Consider the following 27,991-nt stretch of genomic DNA (forward strand, 5'->3'; position numbering starts at 1 on the left):
GGACCTTGTCACACCGCGGGCGCTCAGCGCAGCTGTGCCGGGAGATTGAGCGGAGCGAGACGGGTAGAGGAGGAGACAGAGTCGCGGTGTCCTTGCGGGGATAAACGCAGTGACAATGTGCCTCTGAAGCAAAAATAGCCTACGTTTTGTCCGGGTTTGTTAAAACCAGATTTTCTGACGAGGAAACGAAACGTTTGCGGTCAGGGTCAGTCTCACCGAAGTGTCAGAGCAAAACCATAAAACGTGTCCTTTTGTTTCGAGGAACTTGTATTTTTGATTCGTGGGAAGTTTGTTCCAGACAAATTCGTGCTTCCTTTTACATTTCTGCTATAGACACAAAAGCGCGTTTCAGGATTTTCGAAACCTCACTGGCACGCGCCGTTTTATTTTTTGGCATCGTTCATTTTGCCTTCATATAGGCTAGTCATGCTCGGAAATTCCGTTTCCGTCCATTTCAGTCTTTCATCCTTAAATATTTAACTTGAATATAATTTTCCTCTATAAGATGTGTGTGTACATTTTTTTTACATCTACCGTGCAAATCTGCTGTTGTTAAACCTAAGTAATAGCTGCTTCTCCATCTTTTCTGAACAGCCACATTGATTTCAAGTTACTGTTGGTTGTTGTTTTTTATGTTAATTTGTTAAACTGACATTATAAGTCCATTAACTCTATTAACAGTGTTGATAGGTTGGACATGTCACAGACTGTGATAGCGCACTAAACCACAGAGAAGCGGATCAATGTGAAATGAAATGATCCTGATCTTTCGTTTTTTTTTTATTTGATTCGTGTGTAAAAAAATCCTAAAACTGTTCTATATTGTACTAAAGAACCAGCATAGGTGGTTGATGTACAGTATGTTATGTTATGAATTTCACAGGATTTGTTTTATTTACAGGAAGCTGATCGGACCATTCTTTCTGTCACCATCATGCGTGTAGCTGGACGCAAAAGGATTAGCAACCTTTAAAAGAGAAACGAAAGACAAACCTAAAAGTGTCGTGTTTGAAGCGTAGCCAAATATTTTCAGTCCAAACGAAACCAGTGGTCTGTGCACAAAGATGGCCAGTCCTCAGACAAGTCTGAAAACCCATTTCAAAGACCTGACGTCATTCAAAGGCAACATGAAGAGACTTTACAGAGAGCGATTGGAAGACGCTCCCATTAAAAAACGAGTAATGGCAGAGATGCACTTGAAACGTCGCAGTCAGGAGAGTGCCCCCAAACCACTGAAGGTGAAGAAAGAGCGCGAGGAGCACATCAGCTCTGAAGTAGACATTGACTGCAGAGAGTTTGCCATGGTTGGCCCTTCCAAGGCTTTAGATCTCAGTGCCGGTCTCAAGCATACTCTGGCGCAATTCACTCTAAGCAGTCAAAGCTCTCTGGGAGGTCCCGCAGCCTTCTCAGCGAAATCTGCTCAAGACCGCGCCTCTCCTGCTGGCATGGCAGCGCTACCATCACCCCCGGTTCTGGGAGGGGGTCCGCTCTTGGTTCCCTGCGACAGCTCCACAGAGCTTACCCATTCTCTGTTAGAGGGAGAGTCCATTTCCTGCTTTGTTGTGGGGGGTGAGAAACGTCTATGTCTGCCCCAGGTACTCAACTCAGTGCTCCGAGACTTCTCTCTGCAGCAGATTAACGCCGTCTGCGATGAACTTTACGTTTACTGCTCCCGTTGTGATGCCGAGCAGTTACATATCCTAAAGGTGCTAGGCATCCTGCCCTTCAACGCACCTTCCTGTGGCCTCATTACCTTAACCGATGCCCAGAGGCTCTGCAATGCCCTGCTCCGCCCAGGAGCCATCCTCCCAGCCGACCCCAGCAACAAACTGCCAGGCCACGGCTTGCTGAAGGAGAGCGAGGCCAGTTTCCAGGTGGAGCACCAGTGTCTGGGGAAGTGCCAAGGCCTGTTCGTGCCCCAGTTTTACGTTCAGCCAGACACCCCCTGCATTCAATGTATGGAATGCCAGCTGCTCTTTTCCCCGCAGAACTTTGTCATGCACTCGCATAAGTCCCCCGACAAGAGGACATGCCACTGGGGCTTCGATTCGGCCAAGTGGCCCTGCTACCTGCAGCTGGGCCGCAAGCACGAGGGCATGCCGGAGGAGCCCCAACTCAAACAACTGCTGGACGAGATGAAGGAGAAGTTTCACTATCAGCTGAAGAGACCTCTAGACAAAGTAAGTGTGTTTTGTCTTTCCTTCTATGTCGGTGGTTTTCAGGAAGGCCGGGGTCAAGTTTTGTTTCATGTTCGTCAGCGTGTGACCAGATAGTCTGGTTTGCAGTGGAATGGCTAGGCTGCAGTTGTTTTGATAAACTAGTGCTGACCTGGTTTTATGGAGTGGTGTGGGGCAGGTGACACTTGCTCAGCGGGGAGGTGTGGAGGAAGGGAAGTCCAGTTGGTCTGGCTGAAGGGGAAGTACATTATCTGCTTCTTCGGTCAAAATGGGGTCATCCTTTAGGGGCAGGCAGAGTTAGCACAACTTTTTAAATGACAGTCAGGAATTGTATGTCAGATGAACTATTTGCATATTTTGTGAAGTACAAAATGTCATGTTTTCAACAACAAAAGGGTTGTAATAGTGTGAATACCCCCACTGCATCATGACACAAGCCCTTAAAGTTAGAAATCTAGAGATTTTTCTACTTTCATGAACTCTGGGAAAAAAACAAAACAAAGTGTATTAGAATCTATAGCTCTTCGGGTAAAAACATCTGGATTGTTTCACCCCCATTGACCAGCCACGTCTCGTGACCCCCTTGACCAAGCCAGCGAAGCTTTTTTGTTGTCCTGGCTAATGTTAGACAATGATTGACCCCCTGTTGCTGCTGTCAGAGCCGGCCATTTTTTTTGTTCAAATGCAAGTGGCAGCAGTTAATGGTTTAACATAGCGCCTGTAATGTTCCAGTTGACACAATTGCTTGTACTTGCTAGTACGGATTTCACCATTAACTAGATTTCACTCAATACACTGTTATGTCTTACGGAGGAAAAAAGCCCCGGCCTCTCCTGTGTGCTTATGCAAGTGTGCCGGAAATACCGTCTGGTGTCTCGTCTAGCACCCAAACCACATTCCCCCCGCCACCCCTCCCGTACAGAGAATCAGCCTTAGACCAACCTTGAGTCTATCAGTCATACAGGCACATCTGCTTCACAGACTGACCTCACCCTGACACAAACACGCACACGGTTACACTGTAATGCTCGGCCCACTTACGCTCAAAATACATTAATGAAATTGATTCACACAAATGTGCTAAACTCCCTCAGGGATCGTTTCAGTTGTACTGAGCCGAGGGTGAGATATCAAGCTCAGTGAGTCAGGGACACCTAACATGTATCTATCTGCTAGCGTCTTGCACTTGCCTTAACGCCTTGCATCACATCTTTCTAGGAATTTGTGTGCACTTCCTTTTATTTCTCTGTGAGACTTGACTAGATCTTTGTAAAATTTCGCACTTAAGGTGTAATGCAGGTTTATGTAGATTTAAATATCCAATAACGCATGAGTGAACCCTATGCTTATTCAAGTGTGCTGTCTGGAGTAAGGTAGCGTCGAGGAAACAGGTGGTTGTGGTATTGAGACATGTGTGTGCGTGCATCGTAGGTCATTAGTCTCTGAGTCTACACAGGGCATGCTGGTAAATAGAAACAACACACGCACGCTCATCTAGTGGTGTCCATGTGTGTACATACAGGAAGCAGGGCAGACAGGCTCATGGGTCTACTGGGTGAAACGTTCACGCTAAACATCTGCGATGCTCCAGTGCCAGAACAAGTGACTCAGATTTTCCACAGGGGGCCGTGTGGATGTTGGTAAAACCCAGACCCTCGTGACCCTTTACGTGAGGATACTTGGAGACGCTCAAAACCTGGTAAGCTGCTACCAAGACAGCATTTTCAGGCTTTTAAAATGTTTTCAAATAGTAGGATTTGAAACACGGCCAGTATGTGCTCGTTTAGGTTTGCAGCTCACTGGGTTTTGAGCTGTGGACAGTGCACGTAATGTCCAAAAATGTTGTCTGGGAAGTCCAAATAGACTGTTTAGGTAGGCGAGAATGAAAGAGAGTGGAAGAACGTACTTGGAAAGCTTTTGTGTTTGTGTATGTCTGTATTTACATGAGTTGCCTAGCACTGTATCCTGCAGTGTGTCTACATAGCACAAGTGGTTAAAGCTCATAGTTAAATACAGACAGGACCACCTGACTAGAGACTGTCTGAACTATATTTACATCACTGTTAGAGCACTCGTTGTGAAAAAAATGACATTTTAATACAAATATTTTCTGAGTCCACACCCTAGTTAAGATTTTTCAAACATTAGGCCTGAAGGATTACATCAGAGTCATGAGCTAGCTGTTAGCACACATGACTCTTAACACATGATGTTAACTTTTTTTGCACACCGGTGCTACAGAGTTTTAAAGTTTTGTAGCACAGGCCAAACAGTTGTACCACAAGTATACATCTGTTATCATCTTTTAAAAAACACAAGTGCAGGTCATCACATACATAGATAGGTAACTGAAAAAGGGCATTAACGTTTTACAAATGGATAAATTAGGGCCATATAATTTTACGTTTTTACCAAAATTCGTTTTTTCGAGTTTTGTATTTTCAATGCCCTATTATACAGTGTAAATACATTTGTCCATAAAAATACTGTATACTATATTATTTACCACAGTAGACTGCACTAAAATTCTTGTGTACTATAGGATATTTGAACATTGCTATAGTAAATATTAAAGTATACTATAGTGTTTACTACAGTTTATACATTTACTACAAGCTAATTATTTTATCATCTGGTTCAAATTAAGCTGACTTTTTTTGGCGGGTGGTTGCGAAGACGCTTGAGCTTCAGCTTGTCTGACAGTAGCTTCACACAAACACTAAAATGCTCGTAAAATAAACTTAGAACAACTCTGTGGATGAAGTTCATGTGGTCACGTCCTTGTGTAGTAAGGACAATCCACGAGCGTCACACTTGTAACATGTTAAAGTGTGCAACTAATTCACTCATGGACATGCAGAACAAGCAGAGGACATATTTAAATAGTAGAATTCTGCTTACGTGCTTCCTTACATGTTTTCCAATATCGCGCAGATCATAGGGCTCTAGATCAATGGACTCGATGCAGCCGGAAAACAAGTTTTAATTGCAGAACGAAAATAAATTTTGGTGCGCCATTAGTTAACCTCACATACGACAAACGCACTTCACACAAACAAGCGGCTCTGTCAAATGCACCTGCCCAACTGTATCGCACGCGTGCTACACTATTACATATATTCATAGCAAAGACAGATTTTTTCATAGCATGTGCGAGATATATGTCGCACTGTACAGCCCTGTCTTGACATCTGCGTTGTGTCTGAAATCGCATACTGTGACAGTGCGTACTGAATTTGAATAAGTACCTACCTATCGGCCGTTAAAACAGTACGTTCTATATAGTATGAGTGGGAGTAGTATGAATACATTTCGGACATACTTTGCTGCCATGTTTTATGGTCATGTGACCCGTATGCTCTTTGACCTATGACGTATTAACAACAACCTATACTTGAGCGTTGATAAAAACATAATTTAGTCACGAGAAATTCATTTATTGGCACTTACATTGAAAACGGACGTCCGCCTTAAAGTTTTCCGCTATATTTATTTGATTTACTTTTGAAATTTGACCGTTGCTCAGCTCCCGTGGCATCATGGGATAGAGAAGTGTCCATCCTATCCACACTCACGAATCTCGGCGGAAGTAGACCATCCGGGTATTTCTCGCCTGTTGTTTTTTGCATACTGAGGTTTCGGACATACTATTCGTGACTCATACTCATTTTCGCCGATTTCGGCGATAGGCGATTTTGGGAGCAGCGATAGATTCTTTAGTTTTGTTTCACTCGGTGGCTTACGTACTCATACTACATTGGTTTTATGTAGATATCTAGCTTGTGTGTGTATGTTTGTCAGTTGGTGTGTTTTTGTAAGGCAGTGATAGACAGACAGCTGTGTTGGTTTGAGGCTTGGCAGGCAGACAGGTCCGGCAGACAGATGGAGCCCTGTCCATCTCCCAGTGAGGCTAAGACAGCGGCTGCCCTTCAGACGCCAGACAGCTGCCACTCTCTCTCTCTCTCTCTCTCTCTCTCTCTATCTCTCTCTCTTTCCTTTTGTAACTGGGAAGCCAGTGACTTCATGCTCCACAGGAAAGGAAGCCTCGTCTCTGCTGTTCAAGCTCTCTCTCGTTTCCACAGTTTTTCTTTCCTTCCTTTTTACATCTACCACAGAAAAGCTGTCATTTTCCTGTCTGCACTCGTTTCGTTCTCTCATCCTCTAGCCCGACCACAAACCACGTCTGTGACGTGACTTCCTTTTAAACTTCTTTCTCTTTTTTCCTCTTTTGACTTCCTCCATGACTGCTGCGACCTTCGCGTTGCTGCGCTTTCTCCATTTTGTCACAGGTTTGATCATTGTATCAAAGAACATACTGCGGTACAAAAAATGTAACTTAGGTATTGATTTAGCATGAAGTCAACCTTAGTGTCTGTTATTTTCTGTTCTCTCGGTTTCTTTTCTCATTCTCTTTCCATGTCTCGTCTCTACACAGCGATAGGTTAGAGTTGCTCAGGCTTTCACTGTTGGTTGTTAATCTTATATTCCCTCCTCTCTCTCTCGTCTTGGCACAGAGACGTGCCTGACATGGAAAGCATGGCAGTTTCAGATGGAGTTCATGACATTGTGTCATGGGAACTTAATCTTCATATGATCTGTATTTGGTGAGAGATTGAAGGGTAATAAAAGGGCAGAGGCTCAGTCGGAGGGTCTGGTCCAGTGTAAACAGCACATACTCCAGTGGATGAAGCTTAGCCTCTCAGAACAAAACAATCCGACAGTGTTTACGTAAAGAGAGCAGAGGGCAATGAGTGTGTGTTTATGTGAGAAAGAGAGAGAGTGATTGAGGAGAACTATTGATCTGACTGGAGTGGATTGATGGATGAATTTAGTCAAACAGTAACTGTGGCACAGTGACCTCACAAGGTGAGCTGCAAGAAGTAGACTGGCTTTTCTAAGAGAAAATGCTGTGTGTTACTACAATTTCACTGCTGTTTTACGTTTAATGTATGGATTTTAGACCAAATCATGTTTCACTGTAGTCAGAGCTACCCAGCGCAATAGAACAGAAATAGAACCAGTGAAATGTCTTGATGCACGTCGCTTATTACATCACGTCTGGTCAGGAAACGGAAAAGTTTTACTGACTGCATTTGCCAGACGTACTTCTCTTGTGTGCGTAGACGAGAATTAACATTAAGACACGTAGTTACGCACCCACAGACATAAATAAAACACTTGCTAATGCGTACAGACATGTTCACCGATGACTATAAAGACACTTGCTGACAGACGCACATTTACGCAAAGGGTGAAGATAAAACCATGGACAGGTGTGCACACCCACGGGCCGCTAGTGAGTATATACCTGCTGAGAGATGGATGGGTTAATATAAAGAGACTGATAATAATGTGAAATATGAAAGCCGTCGAGAGAGATCTGCAGGAACACATTCAACGGCTGGTCCAGCTCAGGACATCAGTCTTTGTGTCCAGCGAGTTTTACTTGTTTGCTCCGTTCATGTTGAAGCATTCACCTCACAGTACCTTGATGCACTGTCTCCACTACAGAACGGTCAATGCGCTCAGCCAGTCAAACTCGATGCTCTTCTGTGTATCCCCATAAACAAACAAATCGCTAACTAACCCCAAAGCCCCCCCAGAGAAGCACACGCTATGTGATTTGGGCCGTGCGTTCTATTTATATAAAGTTCCTGTTGGCTGTTAAGACAACATACTCCTCCCTGCTGGCTCAACATTCAGACGCCGTGGGTAGATCGGGGGCTCTGCTCTTTGTGCTCGCGCTGGGAATATTGTCGTACCAGCATTTCGCCAGGTCCCTGTAGATGAGCCAGCAGCCAAAACAGCCCCAGAACAGCACAGACTGTATCAAGATGGGTCCAACCGCCACGAAGAGCCTCAGCGACACTTGCGTCGAGCAGTTTAACAGGAAGCAACATGAAAAAGATGAATTTGTTTGTTAGCATTTAAAAAGCTGTCACATGCAGATCCCCAGTGGGAGCAGCGATTCATGTCAGGAGACTGAATGGAGGCTTCCAGTAGCACCAGCCAGATCCACCAGTAAAGCATAAGGGGCAGATAAAGAGAAACGCTCTGTATGAGCTCCCACAAACCCACTGTTCATTATCAGAGGGTTTACAGGGAAAACAACATGTGTTGTTGAAAACCAACCACACAAGGCACTCTTTAAACACAGTTTGACATCTGCCTGGTCTTTAAATAACTATATAAAAACCAAAAAGAGTTCTAACCGTTGTTGTAGTTGATCAAAACTGGCATTTATACTTTTTGTGGAATATTGCAGTGTTGATAATAAACGATTTATCCATCTCACTTTGATATGCGTCACAAAAAAACACAATCACAACTTGAGTTTTGTGCCACATTTAAAGGTTCTGTGTGTACCTTTCGAAGCAATCCGGTGGCTGACACAGGACAAAGATGTCGTCACATTTTCGCCGACTGTGCCGAAGAAAATAACGTATTTACGAAATGCAGTCTGTAGAGCAGTTTGTCCAATTAAGGCTACCGTAGAAACAACACAGCGAGGCAAATGATCTGGAAAGGGACCTGCGGTGTATGTAGAAAGGAATAGCTCATTCTAAGGTAATAGAAACATAAAGTTTCATTATGTAAGTTGCACCACATTGCTGCTATGTGTAACTTGCCTCTATATCGCCATCTTTGTTTGAGATATAAAATGGCAGGTTACTTTGTTTTCACATTAACGCGTGTTGAAGTCAAATGAAGGCAAACCAACATTTCCAGTGAAATCGAACCTAACATCTCAAATTACAAATAATAGGCTGACACAAATTTAATAAATGTAACTTTTTTTTGTCCTTAAAAGTTACTTGTTTGCCATGTCTGCAAACCCAGCAGAGTTTGTTTAACAGTGACGTAAAGGAGCCTCTAAGGAAAGGAAACGTCATCCGCTTCTAATGGGGACACCAGCCGAGTCAGAACGTCCCTCTGCTCCAGATAAAAACGTCTGATGTTGCTGACTAGCGATTTATCTTAACATCCCCTGATGAATAACGTTTCCGTACAGAACCTTGAGAGCGCTATGATTATTTTCTCTCGCTTTGGGCGGACGTCTTCCTGATGGCTTGACACGCAGGAGGCCGCAGTTGTCTGGCTTCATCAGGGAAGCTGCTAAAATGGGTCATGAAGACTCTCCCCGCAGATACGCTCGCCTGTGCTTGTAAAGCACTTTTCCGTGTGAAACTGCTGCTTTGGCCCCCGGTTCACCACAATCTCATTAGGCTGCATGTTTTTCCCCCATTCCCGTTTTCTAACTCCCGAGCTCATCTCAAAGGAAGATCTGCTGTTCAGCAGACGGCTCCTTTGCTCTGAAGACACAGCATCTCGGCAGGTTGTAATGAATGCACAGGTACACAACATGACGCTACTGTACCTGTGCTGTAAAAATACCTTCATCTCTCTCGCTCTTTCCTCCACCCACTTGGGAGTGTATTTCCCAAATCATCCGTGATTGAGGTGCCGGCAGCCGTAGCACAACACTCCCCTCTCGTCTCTTCCCTTCATTCCCTATGGAGACTCGTTCTGCTCTCCTGGCTGTATGAAGACAGTCTGTTCCAGGCTTGCGTCAAGCTGCGGGACTCCTCCAGCCGAACGACGGCTCTGCCTGCGACTTCACGTCTCTCAAGAGAGCAGCAGTCAGAGTTTGAACACATTTTCATTCTCTGTTACAGCTCAAAGAAAGGACAGACAAATGAGATGTCACGAATGAGTGTCCAGTAATTATTGATCGGTAAAACGGGACTCAATTGATCTCTCAGTAAGCAGTTCTGTGTGTCAGACATGCATCACTCCCTGTTTGTTGTCTTGACATGTTTCGGCTCTTCAATGAGTTTGGATATGTGTTTAATGTGTATTGCATTCTAAAATGTTTTAGTATCCATCACGTAATGGAAATGCATCTTGCTTTTTTAGCATTGGCGCAATATTTGTAACCCCCACAGAAAAGCATGAACACGTGGTGTCGCAGGACTTTATGCTTGCATGGTGTGCAGACTGCATTTGCTTCTGCGTTCGCCAGCTCGCGTGGAGTACGTTTTTCATATAATCAAAATGGTTTATTTTGTCGTTAAATTCGCCTGTTTGTCTGCTGACACCCTGTGTGTTACTGTATGTTGTCCTGTTGTTTTATGTTGACTGTGATGGCTATTGTGTGAGCATTTCTGTGTGCTAGTAACAGGGTGGATCTCTGCTGACAGCTTCCTCTTATGGTGGATGAGTAGGACTCTCGCTCTCTTTTTCATTCTCCATTTCTCTATGCAAAGGCTGTCACTGTGGTCTGAAACAGGCTCTGCCATGTAAAATGCATGAGTTGCCTTGTGTCGAGTGTGTAAGAGTAAAATTGTGTGTGCGCCAGCTCTCAGTGGGTGGGCAGTTTCTCTCTCTCTCTCTGGGGCAGTTTTCAGATGGCAGTTGTGAAATTCACATGCAGTTGGGTGCGTCAAGCTGCCATGTTGTTGATTCTTGCAGTTTAATGCACCGGCCGCTTCATTCGCTCGTACACATCAAACAAAATGTTTTGTTAGGGTGTGTGTTAAATTTTGATTAAAGATGTCAAAAGTACATATTCTTCTCACATTTGACTAGTCCACCCTTCCTATGGATGCGTGGACTGGAGATGTGGCAGATCTAAAGTCAGACTTGACTTTAAGCATGCGAAGATCGTTCGGATGGTGGTACGAAAATGGGCGGGCTCCATTTCCATGGACGATTCCTCCATTTTTAACATTTCTGTAACCGAGAGGTCACGCTGTGTTTTGATCTTCTATTGGTCTCACGCACTCACGTGACGCGAATTCGCAGGTCAGAGTTCACCAAACTTAAACTTTGCTACGCAGAGAACTGCGAAATATGGTTGGACGGGCTTGCGTTGCCGGTCAGTCGCATTCGCATGCGTATGAATGGAAGTCAATGGAGGGAAAATTCAAGTGTAACAAATGTTTGTTTCGCCCGACCTTTTTTTATAGTTCTTGCTGATTATTGTGGTTATCTTTACTTTCACGTAGCATCAATGTTTTAGTGTATATTTAGCTTAGGTAAATGTTGAGCTTATATCATACGATATATCGGTATATTGCAAATAAACAAATTTAAAAATTATTTTCCAATTATCACTGTCAGAAAATTCTAGAAATTTCCGTAGCACAGGAGAGGTGGGTGAGTGACTACTTCTGGAACTTGGTTAGTGAGGACAGTATTAGTCGTAAAAGACAAAAAAAAAAAAAAAAAAAAAAAATAGAAAAAAAAATTTTAAAAAAAAATAAAAAAAAAATTTAAATTAAAAAAAAAAAAAAAACAAAAACATAAAAATTAAAAAAAAAAAAAAAAAAAACCAAAAAAAAAAAAAAAAAAAAAAAATTTTTTAATTTTTTAAGGAAAAACAAAAAAAGAAAAAAAAAATAAAAAAAAAAATTAAAATAAAAAAAAAAAAAAAAAAAAATAAAAAAAAAAAAAAAATTTTTTTACATTATTTAATGTAGAACAGATATCCAAATAAACAGACTTTATTAATTTGAACATTTTATTGCATAAAGCTATCCCAGTCCTCACATACAATGGAGAATGGAAGATTATGACAACCGCTGACAGAAAACATAGCTGACAGCACTCAGTACCGTAAATGTTTGTTGTTTAAGATGATATGTTGCAATAGTGATGCTTTAATAGCTTTTGTTGTAACTGTGAAGCTTAAAAAGAACACATTTAGTAACACAGCTTCTCAATTCTTAGAAAATAGAAGCGTCCTAAATTGATCTTTAAATTCTGCCACTAAAATACTTAACAAAAATATTCACTCCGTAGTCCACTTCATTAAAGCTGCATTGTGTAACTTTTAACCTCTCACTCGCTATCTCTGTTTGAAAGAAAATTAAAAGTTACTTTATGTACTTGTCCTTGTGTGGATAGAAATGAAATGACGACAGAAACCATACCTGACACTCAAAATCATTACTGTAACCTGTTGGGAATTAGATACGGGGACAGTTTCAAACAAATATTTTCATGTTCTTGCACTGAACAGATTTTTATTTTTAACTGAAAAAATGAATGTTTGCCATTGTAACTGAACCGATAACAATCCTGACCTGCCCCTAATACCGATACTGCCTTCTGATGCTTTTTCTTTGTTTTGATACTTTTTGGTCCCAATGCAAAGCCTCACAACTGCCATGCTAACACCCAGATTTTTTGTGTTCCTTCCTCTGACGTCGTGCTCCTTTGACCAGCTTTCAGAGGTTGCGCGCGTCCCACCGAGTGAGGAAGGTCACATTCTGCCTCTTTCTGCGTCCTACAGAGAGCAGCGTGGGAGTGCGGGGGGAGTTTTAAACGTCACTGTGTCTGATGGCTCTGGGTGAGCTCTGACAGAAGCTTTTTGAAAGCGACCGTAGGGTGCCGCAGCCAGAAATGCACACCTCGGAGACTCGTCTCCTTCAGGCCTGTTTGTGCCAATGTCTGTGTGCACCGCGCCACGAGAGGCTTTGTGCTCGTATAGCGCACACTTAAAGTGGACTCGATTCTAACACACGCATGCACACAGATCTCCCATTCATAGACCTATTTAAAGCAGCTCGTGTGGAGGAAAGCGAACAGACTGAGCTCTGTTTGACCGTGTGAAACCTGAGACTAAGAGAAGCTGTTCCGTCTGTGTTTACAGCGCCCAGGCCTCTTAGCCCATCCACGGACGCCGGCACAGTATGTTAGTTTTGCGCGCACGAGCGTGTGCACCCATGTGAGGTTTGCTCTGTGTAAAGCTCTTATCAGCTTGCGTGCTGAAGACTAGACTGTGGATTTGTGCTGTCTGGAAAGGGCAGACAGGCAGGCAGACTGTGTACTATTGATGACCACGTCTAGACGGAATGTTCGTCTCCCTGCCTTAAAAAATGTGCCCCAGGCTGACAGCCAAATCCTCTCAGGAATGAACTCTGAGCCTCAGTCTGTGCGTGTTTGATCCTTTTGTGTGAGTGTGTGCATTTGTTGATGTGTGTGTTTGATCTCTTGTTTTGATATGAATGTTTGTGTTGTTCTGTGTGTGTTTGTTAACAGGTAGGACGTGGACATTAGCTTGTTAGTGAAATATTTATATTAGACAGAACAGAGCTTGTGCGTTGGGAGTATTTTAATGTCAGGAATGCTTTCGAGAGCCGTTTACATGTGCGTCTGTGCAAAACCATCCTGGGCATGAGAAGTCCAGGTCAACTTTCACTACCCCGGTTCCAAAATTAGAAACGCATGTCTGTCTGATGCATAAGCCACGTACACGGTTGAAACTCGCTTGCTTTTTTGTCCCATTCTCTATGTTTCCTTTAAGCATACACACAACATCATACTCTTTGGTTACGCTTAACTAAGATTAAATACATATGATAATACCGTGAATTATTCAGCACCAACGTCTGACGCCCCATCAAAGTAGGTGGCGGTTTTGCACCGGTTTAACATTTTGTCGGAAGTCGGAATGGTTAACTCGTTCTCTCCGCTTCTACACTGTGTGATTCATGGACCAAAAAGAGAAAACGCAAAATAAATGATGAATTTGACTAATAACATTTCTTTTCCAAAAAATGTACTAGATATTGTAATATCATTATTTTGGCTTATCCATAATAATCATGTAGTGAAAAACTGCCCTAGTGTGACTCCTACAAAGGACTAAATAAGTTGCGCAAAGGTTATATGAAAGTTACGCCTTTGTAACGTTCTTGTTGGTGCCTGCAGGTCTTTGGGATTTCATTCTTTGTTATCAATATAGATAATCTTACTGACATCTCGCGGACTCACGCTACTGTATATGCCTCTGGCAGTGTCTTCTCCCACACAGATACACAAGTATGATTATTTCTCTATGTGACAAGCGCTCCAGAAGTATGATTTTGCCATATTACTTAGTGATTCAACTACTAGTCAAAGTAATGCGCATATAAAATCTACAGCGTTCATTTTAGTGTTACAGTAACTCTTGCCCATGCCGGAACATTCACAAGCCATGTTAGATTGTCTCTCTCTCTCTATCTTGTCCCTTATTTCCTTTTGCCGCATCAAGCTGGCCTACATTTGCCCGCTATCCGCCCGGCTCACACATGTCCTTTCATTTTTCCTGCAGTGGAAATGTGTGTGAACAGGAGTCGTGTGTGTGTGCACAGTGAGGGGCCCCAGCAGATGCGTTTCCAACTGAAAACTGCACGTTTGCACTGCGTTCCGCTTTATTCAAACCCTCCGCCAGGACCGCGACAGATGGACACACAATCACTCTCATGTGCCGCCTTTCACACGGATTGTGCCAAACTGTGTGTGTGTGTTTGTGCCAATCATGAGTCCACGCACACTCTCAGCGTCACGGGCACGAGCGAAGAGCTTTTATACACGCATAAAATACACAATAGCGTGTAAAATTGTAGCGCATGCACACGCACACGCGGAGACTTTGAAAGGTCATCTTGTTGTACGATGGTATGAGGCCGGTCTAGATAAGATTTATCATCAGCTCGCGCTGCTTGTAATTCCCAGCTAACACCGTAGAGCTTAACCGGGAACTGTGCGTGTTTCCAGCTCGCTCTCGTCAACATGCATGTCGGTTATTTTCCTCTCGTTGCCGTTGTTTTCGTCAGGGGATCTCCGTAGTTAGTAATATAGCGATGCGGTCAGGCGCGTACATGCGTTCTGCTCAGATGTTCCCTGTCAGAGCAAAAGCAGAATTTGTGTGTCAGTGACCTCATTGCGCACGTGAGTTGGCGCAGGGTTTCAAATATTTGTAGATCTAGGACGATTTCTGTTTTGGTGTTTGCATCTGAATGAGGTTAGGTTGGCAAACGTACAGGGCGAAACGGAGGCGCCTCATGGGTGAAGATTGTAATGTGTGGGACACCGTGGACCCTGACGCTGGGGGACGAGGAGTACGTGTGTGTGTGTGGATGGATTAGAAGCGGCATGAGTGAGCCGCAGGAATGCTAACTTCCCTTCTCATACACTTTTTCGCAGAGTTTTGCATATCACATATGCTTGTGACAAGCGGGCTTTGTGTCCACAGGGTATTTGTGTGTAAGTGTTTTGAATGCACATTGTGTCCGGAGGGATTTGTGTTAGTCACATTTGTTAACAGTGCAGTAGTATGTAGTGTTACAGTAGATGTGTGTGTGTGGCTTTAATAAAACACTCATTAAAAAGAGATTAGAGACGACTGAGGTTTCGCTTTCCTGGAAGAGAGCGAGAGGAACTCATAACGACCTGATCCACAGGATTTGGCAACTTCAGCGACTTAAATAAGAAATACACGTCTCGGGAAAACTCATGTTGTTATTTACAAACAGTGTAGAATAAGCGGACACGTGTGTTTACTTTACAAAGGCAGGCAGTTTCTTACTACAAAGACTTTGTTTATACAGCCATGGAAAGAGATATATTTTCAGTTTTTCTGAATTTACTAGTTATAGGTATGTGTCCAGGTAAAATGATGATTTTTAAAAAAAATAAAAAAAAAAAAAAAAAAAATTAAAACAAAATAAAAAAAAAGGTTTATATTTGCATTTATTTGTAGAAAATGAAAACTGGAGAAACGGGTCAAAATGTGAAGCTCTCAAAAAAAGCCGCAATCTCAAATACTGCAAAGCAAACAAGTTCATATTCACTTTTAAGCAATGCAACAGTAAGACATCCACATGTCGTTTTTTAATGCGATAACCTGGATTTTTATCGCAGTTTTCACGCGTCTAGTCATTGCTGTTGGATGACTTTGTCACTCGTGAGGTTTAATTTGAAGACTGGAATGGCCACAAACCATCAAGAAATACTGATTCAATGAACATTTGGAATGGTGTCTGGCTGTATAGTTCATATAAAACATCTCCCTGTATATTTGGTGGATTTATGTTGTTTGTGTATGAAAGCGGAGATTGTCCTTGAGGAGAACAGAGCTGTAATTCTCTCCGAGCCATCACAATCACTACAGGCCAGCTAGATAAATAAATCCTCTGCTTTTGCTTTCGTGTTGATGTAAGACAGGAAGCTGTAATGTGAAGCTGCTTGTCGTGTGTGACTTCACTGGTGTAGATGATGTATGTATATGTATACTGTCGTGTCCGTAATATGCACACTCTCTCTGTGTGTGAAATCCTTGCATGACCTACTCATGTAAATGTGCAGTATAATGCCGACCAACCACTGAACACTGTATCCCACAAGGCAGTGCGCTCGACATAGGTGACCAATAAACTAGAAGCTAGCGGGGTTTTTTTTGCGTTTCTTTTGTTACCTTGTTACGTGTTTCTCCATCAAATAGGATGCGAGACGCAACAAAATGAATAACATGTCACAGCCAATCAGAGGAGCGTGTAGGCGGAGCTTTCTTATCGATTTGTGGGACTTATCGTATAGAACAACCACGATCCATTTTTCAGCGTCCATTTAATATTCATGATGAACAGCGTTGAACAGTGAGATCTCTGCGTTTCTAAAATTAAATCCACCGTCACTTGTCAAGTATCACAGCGGGGCGGTAGAGGCGATAGGCGATAGATCTGAGAGTGTGATTGCTGGGTTATGAAGTGTGGAAGAGATGGTTAGACGTGTGCATGCGTGCGTGCGTGTGCTTGTCAAGGTTAGACGGGCTCACCACTGCAGTGTGCTCATTGTTCCGGCCCCCTCTCTCACGCTGCAGTCCTCCCTCCAGACGAACGCCCGTATCTCCCCCACACACACTTTCTTATGTTTATCACAGGGCTGCCATGTCGCCCTACCACCGTACAGCTAGCTTTAATGTAGCGAGACGACATCGCTATTTATTCTTCCGCCTACAGGAAACAGGAGAGCTCATAGTCTGGAGGAAGTAGTTATTTACCCCAGTCTTCCTCTGGCAGCCACCCAACCACTGGTGTCCGTGTCTGTCTGATTAAAGTGTGTGTATAAGTGTGTGTGATGTTGGATAAGTGCGAGGTCTCATCCCTCTGTGTCGGCTATATTCGGCTTTGTCTGATCAGCGCCGAGCTTGCCCTGGATTCACTCGCATACACACGTATTTACTTTTGTTAAACATGCCGAGAAGAGCTAGTGAGTGACAGGGTTTTTTTTCGTTATCAGATTCATGCGATTAACACTAATAATGTTTTGTGTGCTTGTGTGTTCTTGCAGAAGGTTGTGGATGACAACAGTCATGGTCGGAAGTCCAACCCTGCCCCCAGCCCCCCCAACAGCAGGCTGTCTGACAGCGCCCTGGAGAAAAAGGTACTTCAAGGATGCTACACTGCGTTACACCGAAAAACCTTTTAGGACAGTCAGTCCACTTAGCACCTCCCCTGGAAAGCTATTTTCTGTGTTGTGCCAGCACAGCTCCTATCCGCGCGAATGGGGAAAGACCTCGACCTTCCCATTACAACCCCAAAACATATAGAACAGAGAATAGTTACGCGTGCACTAGGCTTCAGAAAAACACCTTCAAGTATGTCTGACATCGATCACGTGCGACACATCTGCAGTTGAGTTAATAAAGCTGCTCGACTATAATAGCAATGAGCATTCAGATGGAAATGTTTTGGGTGCGATTATAATAAAGGATGTGTATTTTTGCATTTACATTAAGGGCACACACTTTTATCCAAAGTAAAAGTGCGCATATTGCGCTTTACACTAATTGTACCTGTCTAGGGCGATTCTGAAATCGCAAAGGCTTCCATTCTGTGTCTTATGCACAGCTCTTCCGTGAACTACGGCTCTTTGATCAGTAGGAAGTACTGCTCGATCTAAAACCACTACGAGATTGAGTCGTTTATAACGTGCATTTGAGGAAGCAACACTCATCAAACATCGTCGTTATAAATATACTTTATTGTCATGGAAATACCTGAAAAGGTTTGAAGAACACTGATAGAATATGACCATTGGCATTTCCTGGAACTACATGTGTAAATCGTACTTCTTCTGTGTCCCAAATTTGCAGTTTCTGCGAGAGAGAGCCCTCTGGCTTTCGGATGTGGCGGCATTTAACCGTAATTCATTGAGAAACTGAGGACGATAATTGCACAATATACATAGTCCCAGCCCTAGTTCTAAGAATATATTTTTATCTGACTATGTTCATTCTCTGGGAGTTAAAACCATGACACATGAAAAGTGTGGTGACATTTTGAGGTTAGTCAGCAGTGACCCAGCATCATAGACGTACACAAGGGACGTACAGTACGTAGTGATAAAATCAGACACCCTTCTCTTAATAAAATCCAATCACAAGTGGTCACGAGATGGATGTGAGATGCATGTTAATAGCAACAATCTGTCTCACCACATCACTTATGATTGAAGACAAATGTTAATGGCAGATGTTAACAAGGCCAGCAAGGCTCCAACACACAGTCAAAAACCCCTTTCTAAACACACACATACTCTATTCTTCATTAATGTCTCTTTAGTGCTCCACCTGTCATCATCTGCGCCGTCGCCGCTAATAATGGATGAGCTCTATTCATGCACGCGGGACATTATAGCAGGATGTTTGTACTACTCTCTCAGACTTCCTCACCCAGTTCGTCTCTGTGTGTTTGTACATTTGGGTGTAATTCTCACTGTGTGGCTGGTTCCCGCAAACATGCTTGATAATCTGTGTGTAATGAAACCTTAAACGTGTTTTATTCCAGCACAAATATGTGAAGGCGTGTATTTTAATGCAATTCAAACAGTCCATTTCGTATTGAAATGCTACATTAATATTTATATGTGCTTGTGCGTGTGCGCAGGGTAACTCCCAGTCTTCCCTCGTGCTGAATCGACTGTTTCCTGATATCAAAGAGGAACCAGGACACGAGCCCATCGTCCACCCGAGGTGAGGAGCGAAATCTTGTTGGCCTATATTGAATGACCGACACAAGACATGCATAGGGATGGAAATTAGAGATGCGTCGATACAACATTTTCCCACCGATACAGATAGCCGATTATTCCGAGTGATATCTGCCGATACAGATTCTGAAGGTTAAATGAATATTTCTTCACTCTCTGAATGTTATTCATTCATAAAGGGACTATTAAAGGGACAGTTCACCCAAAAATACAACTTCTGTCATCGTTTACTCGCCCTCAAGTTGGTCCAAACCTGTATACATTTCTTTGTTCCGATGAAAAATAAATACATTTTGAAGAATGTTAGCAACTGAGATTTCTGGGGTAGTCAAAAAATAGTTTGTATAGAACCGCTTGTTCTGTTTGCATGTGTTTAACGAAACAAAAAACATACTATATTTTTCCTGCTATGGTAGTCAATGGTGCCCCAGTAATCTCACTTGCATACATTTTTCCAAATATCTTTCTTTGTGTTCATCAGAAAAAAAGAAATTTATACAGATTTGGAACAACTTGAGGAGTAACTCATGACAGAATTTTCATTTTTGGGTGGAATCAGATCCCTTTAGTCCCTTTGATTGACAGGATACATCGGCCCTGATCATTGGCTGTTTTTAAACTATCGGCCGATAGTGTGAAACATTGCTTTTATCGTCTGATACCGATTATTGGCGGTGCATCTCTAATGAAAATAAAATACAGCCTCTAGATTTATAAAATGTAAAACTATTCAAGATGCTGTTATTGTAAATTCTATTGGTTGACCAGAAGTTAATGGATCAAAAGGAGAAATCGACCTGCATCGTCACAACTGAACTAGATGCTAGTTTAATAGCTAATGGTTGCAGTTAGCTTTCTTGTTATGTACGCGTGTACAGATCTCAGCAGCGATTCTTCTGTTACTGCTGGATTTTACTCGCGTTGTATCTGTAACGCTTATCTTGTGCATATGTGTTACTTTTGCAGTTATTACCTTTACACATACGATAAGTTGGTGGCCCCGAACGTGTCCCTGCGGAAGGAGGGGGAGGTGAGCCACGAGGTGCTGGGTGCCCTTCTTAAACAACACTACAGCCGGAGAAGTCTCGCCCACGACGGTCAGTAAGCACACCTATAAACAAATCAATTCTTTTGCAAGCTCTTAGCCGTAAATAAACGGACGCAACACGCATGTATTCACACACACACTGCAGCACAGACTCGCAGGTCACCGGTTCAGGGTCGTGTGTGTGTGACTCAGAAAGGACGAAGGGCTCGCTTGTGATTAATGCAACTCACATTTTATAGTTGCCAGGAAAGAGACGGCATGAAAAGAGGCCGCTGTCCCTGCATGTCAGATCACTGTAGAGTGGAGTGCGGGGGGGGGTCTTTAGTTTTCACCGCAGCACCCCCCCCCCCCCCCCCCCCCGCCTCTCTCTCACTCTTTCTGTGTCATACTCTTCCCTTTCTACACTTTCTTCATCTGCTCTCTATCCCCTCTGGCCCCCTGCTTCATCTCTCTCTCCTTTTTGGTCTTTCTCGGCTTTCTGATTCGCTCCCTTTCTTCTCGTGTTCTGTCTCTCCATGTCCATCTTCTCTCTCTCGCTCTCTCTCTCGGACTCATTCGGGGTGCGTGACAGGTCTTAGTCACATTCTGCTCTGCAGTGCCAGACCTGCAGTCTGCCTGTCCTACATTTAAATGAGTCTCTCTCTCTCTCTCTCTCGCTGTCCCTCTGGACTTCCATATTGCTCAGTTTGTGCCCAGGCGATGTGATTCGTATGTAACTTGCGTATAGGTTCGCGGTTTCATGCCTCGCGTTCCGATGCGTTACTTCCAGCACTTTTCCGCCACTCTGACCTTCAAGGCGACGGTCACCCACAGACAATTAGTCACACATGCCTTTCAGCACACGACAAAGACAAGGTGTGCGATCCGATGGAGGCGTCAACTCTGTTCCTCTTTCTCCCTCAGATCTTCCCGCATCTCCTTCCTCCGCCGCAGAGGAGGCCAAATCCCAATCGCGCGAGCGCCGGCAGCCTCCTCCGCCGGTCGCCATGGAGACAAGCCCGGGCAAGCAGCACGCCCCCGCGGCGGGCAGAGACGGCGCCGCTGAGGACGACAAGGACAGGATCATGTTGGAGATCGTGCAGATGTACCGGCGACAGCAAGAGAAGCTCAACTCCACCCTTCAGAAGCAGCTGCAGCTGGAGATGGTGAGATTCGTCGAAGCACTGTTCGAAATCCTAGCAATCTGCCTACGTAGACGGTTATTTTTTAAGGAAGCATTTTAACTGAGATGACTGGTTGGAAATTCTATAGATGGACTCGCAAAACGAAAAGCACATGAGGGACTCCAGCAACCTTTGTGGTTGATAATGACTTAGCACGATTAGCGTCATAATGAATCAGTACTTCAGACCATCCCTCACAGCCGCCTCGCTTTCATTTATGTCAAACTAATTAAGATGTTTACCCTTACTAAAGTACATAAGCACACATTTAACATGGCACAAGCATATTGATTTAATAGTTTTAAATCAACGGTTTACATACATTGTGTATGTTCATATTTGTGTATCAGCATGTCAATGTAGATTGACCACAAAAGGTTCCGAGACTAAAAACTTCAGACATTAAAGACCAAGTCACATTCATCACTGTCTCGCGTATCACATTTTAACCAAATTGACGTGTTGTAGAATGTAGCATACTATAGATGGTGGGAGGTTGCCTATGATGTCTAAAAGCGTTCCTCTAAAAAGGCAGCTCAGTAGAGTTGGGAGCGAAGCCAGAGAGATGCATCTTTTTTGTTGTCCTGGGGAGAGAAAGACAGAGATGGTTGTGTCGAGAGTGAAGGTCAGAGCAGAATGAAATATGTTAACAGTTGAAGTTTATCACCTCCCACCACAATCCCGCATCCTTCACGGGCCATATTGTTTGACGCATGTCTGTGTGTGCGCAGGAGCTGGAGGCAGTGCGCGGGGGCGAGGCGGCCAGGCTGAGGGAGTTGTCTGCGGAGCAGCTGGAGCTGCAGAGCGAGCTGGAGGCGGTGCACACTGAGCATGCTCAGAGACTGGGGGAGGTGCGGCAGGAGCAGAGACAGCTGGAGCACCGACTGGAGCAGCTCAGACAGCAGAGCTGCGCCTGCCAGCCTAAAGAACAAGAGGCGCAGTACAATGCGCAGGTGAATGCGGGATCAGAGGCGTCTGTGCATGCCTGGGAATAACTGTAATGCAGCGACACAATGTGAATTATTCCTGCACTAATGCATCAGAGCTGCACGTATCAGCACGGCGTATCTGTGTGTGGGAGTGATTGGGTTGCAGAAAGAGATCCGCACACACACTGGCAGTGACCGGCTGATTTGCACACTGCCTCTGATGTGTGGATATTATTGTCTCTTAATGCAGAGCTTTAATATTTCATGTTTGATCGAATATAAGTAGCATCTAGCATGTTGGCGGTTTATTCCTGCACAGCACTGACATGAGAGTATAGGCATTATGATTATATTACGGTTGTCACAACATTAGATTTATTGTAGCCAAAAGAATTCATGATAACCGTATTATTGCAATATCTATTGAAAACATGCTAGGGTCAAATGTATCTTTAATTGGAGCAAAAGAGAAAAAAACGCAGTAAACAAAATGAGTTATTGTAGTTGAGTTTTTATTTTGTGGTTTTATTCATATTTTGAATATATTTTCATATAGTTTTTATATTATTTTCAGTTCCATTGTGTTGCGCTTTTGTCATTTTATTATTTATATTTATTGGTTAAATTTAATATATTGGTTAAATAAAATGTTCTTTCAGTGTTAGTTTAAGTTTAGTTTTATTAACTTTTTAAATTTCTGTGTTTGGTACGTTACCATTGTTTAGAACCACTGATTTTGGGTACATTTACACAACAAAGCTGGTTTAAAAATGTTTTGCATTTTGAAAAGGTGCAGTGCAGATGGCAACAACATCAAAACAAATCCACGAAAATGACTAAAACGCTATATTATGCATGCCAGGCCAGTAGTTGGAGACATCACATTGCATAGAAACACTACAGGTCATAGTAGTGGTGCAAAAATCAATAGCTTTAGCATTTTCACACGTTAGTGTTTTTAGTTCACAAAAAGACGATAATAGTAACCCATTTTTAAAAGATTGCATTTTTAGGCGCCCAAAACCGTTGCTGTGTAACGAACAGCCAAAACGCATACAGTAAAAAGTTTAGTTTACAAATTCGCTTTTTTAGATCAACAAAACATATTTGTTGTATCAATTGATTGGCCAAAACACACAAAAGTAGTTCTATTCTTTTTGTGTCTGTGGCCCCCACCAATTAGGGGGCCCATTTAAGGCAGGGCCAATAGTGCATGTAACATGATTATTGTGCCAAAAAAGGGTTTTAAAATTTGTTAGCTATGTACAGACGAAACGGACACGTGGTAATCATTGTCACTTCCTAACTGCTTTCTCTTTTTCTTCATGCAGTTATGCGAGCTGCGCTGTCGTCTTGAGCGTGCCGAGGCGGAGCGAGAGGAACTGCAGGACGAGCTGCACAGAGAGCGAGAGGCCAGAGAGAAGCTGGAGCTCATGATCTCACAACTTCAACAGCAGATGGCTCAGTCTGGCACCAAAGGGAACCACACCAGCAACAGTCCCGCCCAGCCTCCCACCCCCTCCGCCAGCCCCCAATCCCAATATTCCCCCACCTCACCGGCCCCGGAGGTAACCTCTTGCTAAACTCTTTCACCGGCCCCCTCCGCTTACCCCCCACTCTCGCACGCCTGTACCCCGGGAACCCGCTTGTCCACTCCCCGCAGAGTACCAGACAAAGGCAAAACAAACCCTCTGCAGGATAGAGCCACTCTCCCCATAACCGTGCCCCCCGTGTCCCCCGCCACAAAAAGACTCGACGTTTGTCTTTATTTAAAACGACTTTTGTCTGACCCGAGACCAGTGATTAAGCATTTGTTTGGATGTTTGTGTTTATTTATAATCGTGCCAGAGAGGCTGATCGGACAAAGTGGCGCTGGTTCTTTTCAAGACTCTGTGCCGCCTGTGGTGTTGCTGAGCTCAGAACGGCAGTCGAGTGCTTTTCCCATCCCAAGTCTTTGTGCGTGGAGCGACCCCACAGGAAACTGGCACTCACTCTAATACTACCTGTCACCCGGAGCCACAGGACGCCAAACATTAAGAGGCCAAATGACTGCGTGAGCAGCGGCACGACACCACCTAGATGTTTACCTTTTTTGTGTTTGCTGCAGAATCTGTTGAGCCACACATATGCATCTGTGGAATGTTTAAAGGAAAGGGGTTCATGAGCCCCGTGGTTTAAGATCGCAGTTTGTCTTTTGAGTCTGATTATGCGTTTCCTGTCTGTACGGCTGACCCCTGCGCAGGCTGACATTCCTGTGTGGTGCAGTAAGCAAAGATTCACGATCGCCCTCTGCTGGTGACCAGAATGAACACTCAGCCACGTTTGACCACAGCGAATATGTGTAGTTGTGTGAAGGGGTTTTTCTCCTGACAAGATGACTTGTATGTCTCTTACGAGCACACAACACACTCACTTTAAAGTGTTATTTTTTCTTCAAAGATTCATTCGTAGTCCCCCATATAGTGCATCGTTAAAGCATATTTCTTCAATTGTCCTTAAAGGGATGAAAATTCTGTCATCGTTTATTCACCCTCGGGTTTTTTCCGGCTAAACACAAAGGAAGATATTTAGATGAATGTCAGTAAACAAACACGTCCCATCCCCCATTTTCTGCCATAGTAGGGAAAATAAATGCTATGGGAGTCAATGTGGACGAGATCTGTTTGGTTACTGACATTCTTCCAAATATCTTCCTTTGTGTGCAGCAGAACAAAGACATTTTTACAAGTTTGGAAGAATCTGAAGGTGAGTAAATGATGACAGAATTTTCATTTTGGGGTGAACAGTCCCTTTAAATGCTCTCAAACGCTGCGTTACAGGTTAAACGAACCAGCTGTCACGTGTTGGGTGTTTTGCCTGTTTTTTTCAGCCCACTTTTCATTCCCCTGTGTCATTATCTTGGATGACGGAACAAACAGGTCTGGCAGAGAGAAGGAAAACACAGGGGGAGGAATGTTAAGGGACTGATGCTGTCATGTTAGCTCGCAGCCGCCGTGGGATGAGGCACAGGCTTTGTCTCGGCAGAATGGGGTCGCTGATGCCCAGTGCGGTCCCATGCCCACCCGTACATCGGCCATGCGTATGCTTGCGTTCCCATCCAACGGAAAGCACACATAAATGGATAGGGAGAGAAAGTGACAGCAAGTAAACTATTTTGGCCAGTTTTTGTTGATTGAGTGAGTGTGTGAAAATAGTGGACAGATACAATGCCGTTAATCAAAAATCTTCTTTTGCGTTGCATATAAAGCTTCTAGAAAACATTCCACTGTGCACAACTCATTGAATTCAATAGCAGCCGAGCCGCAGCTGTTTCACGTGTACAGTGCAAAACCTCGCAGAGAGAGAGAGATGTAAGATGCCCGACTGATGTGAATACATCCAGCAATGAAGAATAAAACAAGCAAAAACAAAGCTGTCCCGAATCAAGGACTGTACTGTAAATGAGTGCTCTGTTATTGTTAAAACCTATAATTTAATGTAACTAATAAAGATATATATATATATACACTTTGTACATACAGTAGTCATTAATATATTAACAAAATTCTTATAAACAAATCTTTGTTTTTTAAACGCGTTTGAAAAAGCTGGGTGTGTCCCGAGCTCTATCGTTTCGTTTTTTCTCAAATATACAGTATGATATAGTGTAAGGTGGTATGGGATGCATGGTGCCACTCATCGGAGCAACGGAAAAGTGAAGCATGCTGTTCAGTGTCTCTGGAGCCCGCTGAGGTTGACAACCCGTTGATATTTTGGTGACGTTATAAGGATTTCCCCTTCCCCATGATTTCGATATGTTATAACAAGAATTCTTACAAAGAAGAAGTGAAAAGATGCATGTATTGTGAGCTCTGTTGTTTGCTGAATCGCAGATGATTATTGCAGAAATGTTTTTTTGTATTCTTTCACACACACAAGCTTTTAAACAAATGTTTCTAAATGTTATATGGGAAAAGTGGTCTTTGTGTAAAGCGGCACAAGATGTGCTGGATAGCCCAAATGCCTGAGACTTTTGATATGAGAGAGACAGCAAGAGTGGTTTTATATAAAGCTCGGGTTTTCTGTGCTGAACCTTTGTTTTCCTCTTGAAAGATTAAGAGATTGTAGCATTTGTTTTGCCACTGTAATGAACGGCATTACTACAGTGTGTCAACTACAATGTCTGTACAATCAGTATTAGGTTTGTTTTTTTCACCACAGTTACCTCTGTAGCAGCCGTTTCAATGCTGTTTTTGATAGTTTGGGGCTATTAAATGTATTTCTGAAGCTTTCTAGAGCAAACCTTTTCATTTTTGACACTTCTATGAAACATGTAAATTGCATTTTGTACACAAGGGGGCGCTGTATATCTTCTATGTAGAATGATACGTTTATTTGAATTATGAGCAATTGTGGGCATAGAAATACAGTACTACTTAGACTCTTAAACGCTTTTGCAGTGTTAAGCAGCTGAATACACATAACATTGTACATATTAAAAGGAAAACATGTATCTATAGGCCTGGTATAATATCTTAAGCAACAACGTACCTTAACAAAACAATCTCATAGTTTGTTTTGCATTATAGAGAAAAAAAGAAATTGACAAGGGATGATAAATACTGTGGCTCCCTCGAGCTGATTCTGTAAAAGGAAGAATTCATAAGTTACGAGCATTTTTATAATGGTTGTATGACTACCTACCAGCACAGCATGTGTCCCGTCATGTTTGACCCCGCAATATTTGATCACACCTTTTCTAATGTTGAACGAAGACATTGCTATACTAAAACCAGACGCTTCTTTTTGATAACACACCTACGTCAACACTGTAATAGAAATATGACTTTTGTAAACGGCCAAGTTGCAATTCTGAAAGATGATATGCAGTGTTTGTGTGTCATGACTTCTATTTGCCAATCTTAAAGTGTGATGAGAGTTTTTTCTCTTGCATGAAAACGAGACGCTGATCTCCTACCTCATGTTGTGATATAATATGTTTTCTAAAGCAGATGACACATCTCAAATGGTTTATCACGATTGATATTTACTATCGTTAAATACATGTACATGCTTTTAGCTAATACCTCAGTTGTATCTAGTGTTTTCGTTGATTTCCCCAATTTCAGACATTGTAAATATATATTGTATAGACAATGAACTTGGATTCAATTCAAGTAAAGCTCTGTAGTGTCAAACCTGTGTCGTTGTGCTTTTTGCATTTTATGCACATTTTGTGGGGTGGGTTGAGCTCTGAGTTTGGGTTTCATGAAAACAAACCTAACAAACTAACAAAACTAAAGAAAAATTATAAAAATCAAACAACATATCTAAAGACGGGTTTAGCGGCAAAAAACAAAAACGTTATGTGGCCCGAAATTTAACTTCCGGTAGACCTCTGCAAAGAAAATATAACGCGTTAGTAGTTTTCATTTAATTAATACACAGTTAAATATTTCTATAAACTAATATAAATTCAATATAAAATAAATTAATATATTAAAACCAACCACAAACCGGAAATTAATTTCGGACCAGGCGATAGAAATTGCAAATTAGAAATGAACTGCCCTTATTTTATTTCTCAAATTCTGCACATTTCTTTGTCAAATTAAAATATATTTTATGTCAAAAAAAAAAAAACTAAACTGCAATTTTAAAACAAATAAAAAAATGAATAATACAAAAGTCTCTTTAAAAATAAAGAAACTAAGACTTTGTGCTTTTCTTGTATTTTTTTACATTTAAGAAATATCAGCATATCCACATTTTCCAAGTTGGCAGTAAACACAGCGGCACCTGTTGTTCAACACATGTATTGCGATTCAAATAACATTTCAGCCGGCTTGAATCGTCACATACTATAATCAG

The 27,991-nt window shown here is 42.8% G+C and overlaps 1 protein-coding gene across 1 annotated transcript; it reads left to right on the plus strand.

The window, feature by feature from the left end:
* Positions 1-883: 883 nt before the first annotated feature.
* On the plus strand, positions 884-27,545 carry skila (SKI-like proto-oncogene a). Its single transcript, XM_057333027.1, has 7 exons — positions 884-2,180; positions 17,301-17,393; positions 18,899-18,984; positions 19,968-20,098; positions 20,953-21,194; positions 21,944-22,165; positions 23,473-27,545. The coding sequence occupies exons 1-7, from the start codon at positions 1,065-1,067 to the stop codon at positions 23,722-23,724; spliced, it is 2,142 nt and encodes a 713-aa protein (XP_057189010.1). The 5' UTR covers positions 884-1,064; the 3' UTR covers positions 23,725-27,545.
* Positions 27,546-27,991: the final 446 nt, after the last annotated feature.

Source organism: Triplophysa rosa, linkage group LG5, assembly GCF_024868665.1.
Source record: "Triplophysa rosa linkage group LG5, Trosa_1v2, whole genome shotgun sequence".
Taxonomy (NCBI): domain Eukaryota; kingdom Metazoa; phylum Chordata; class Actinopteri; order Cypriniformes; family Nemacheilidae; genus Triplophysa; species Triplophysa rosa.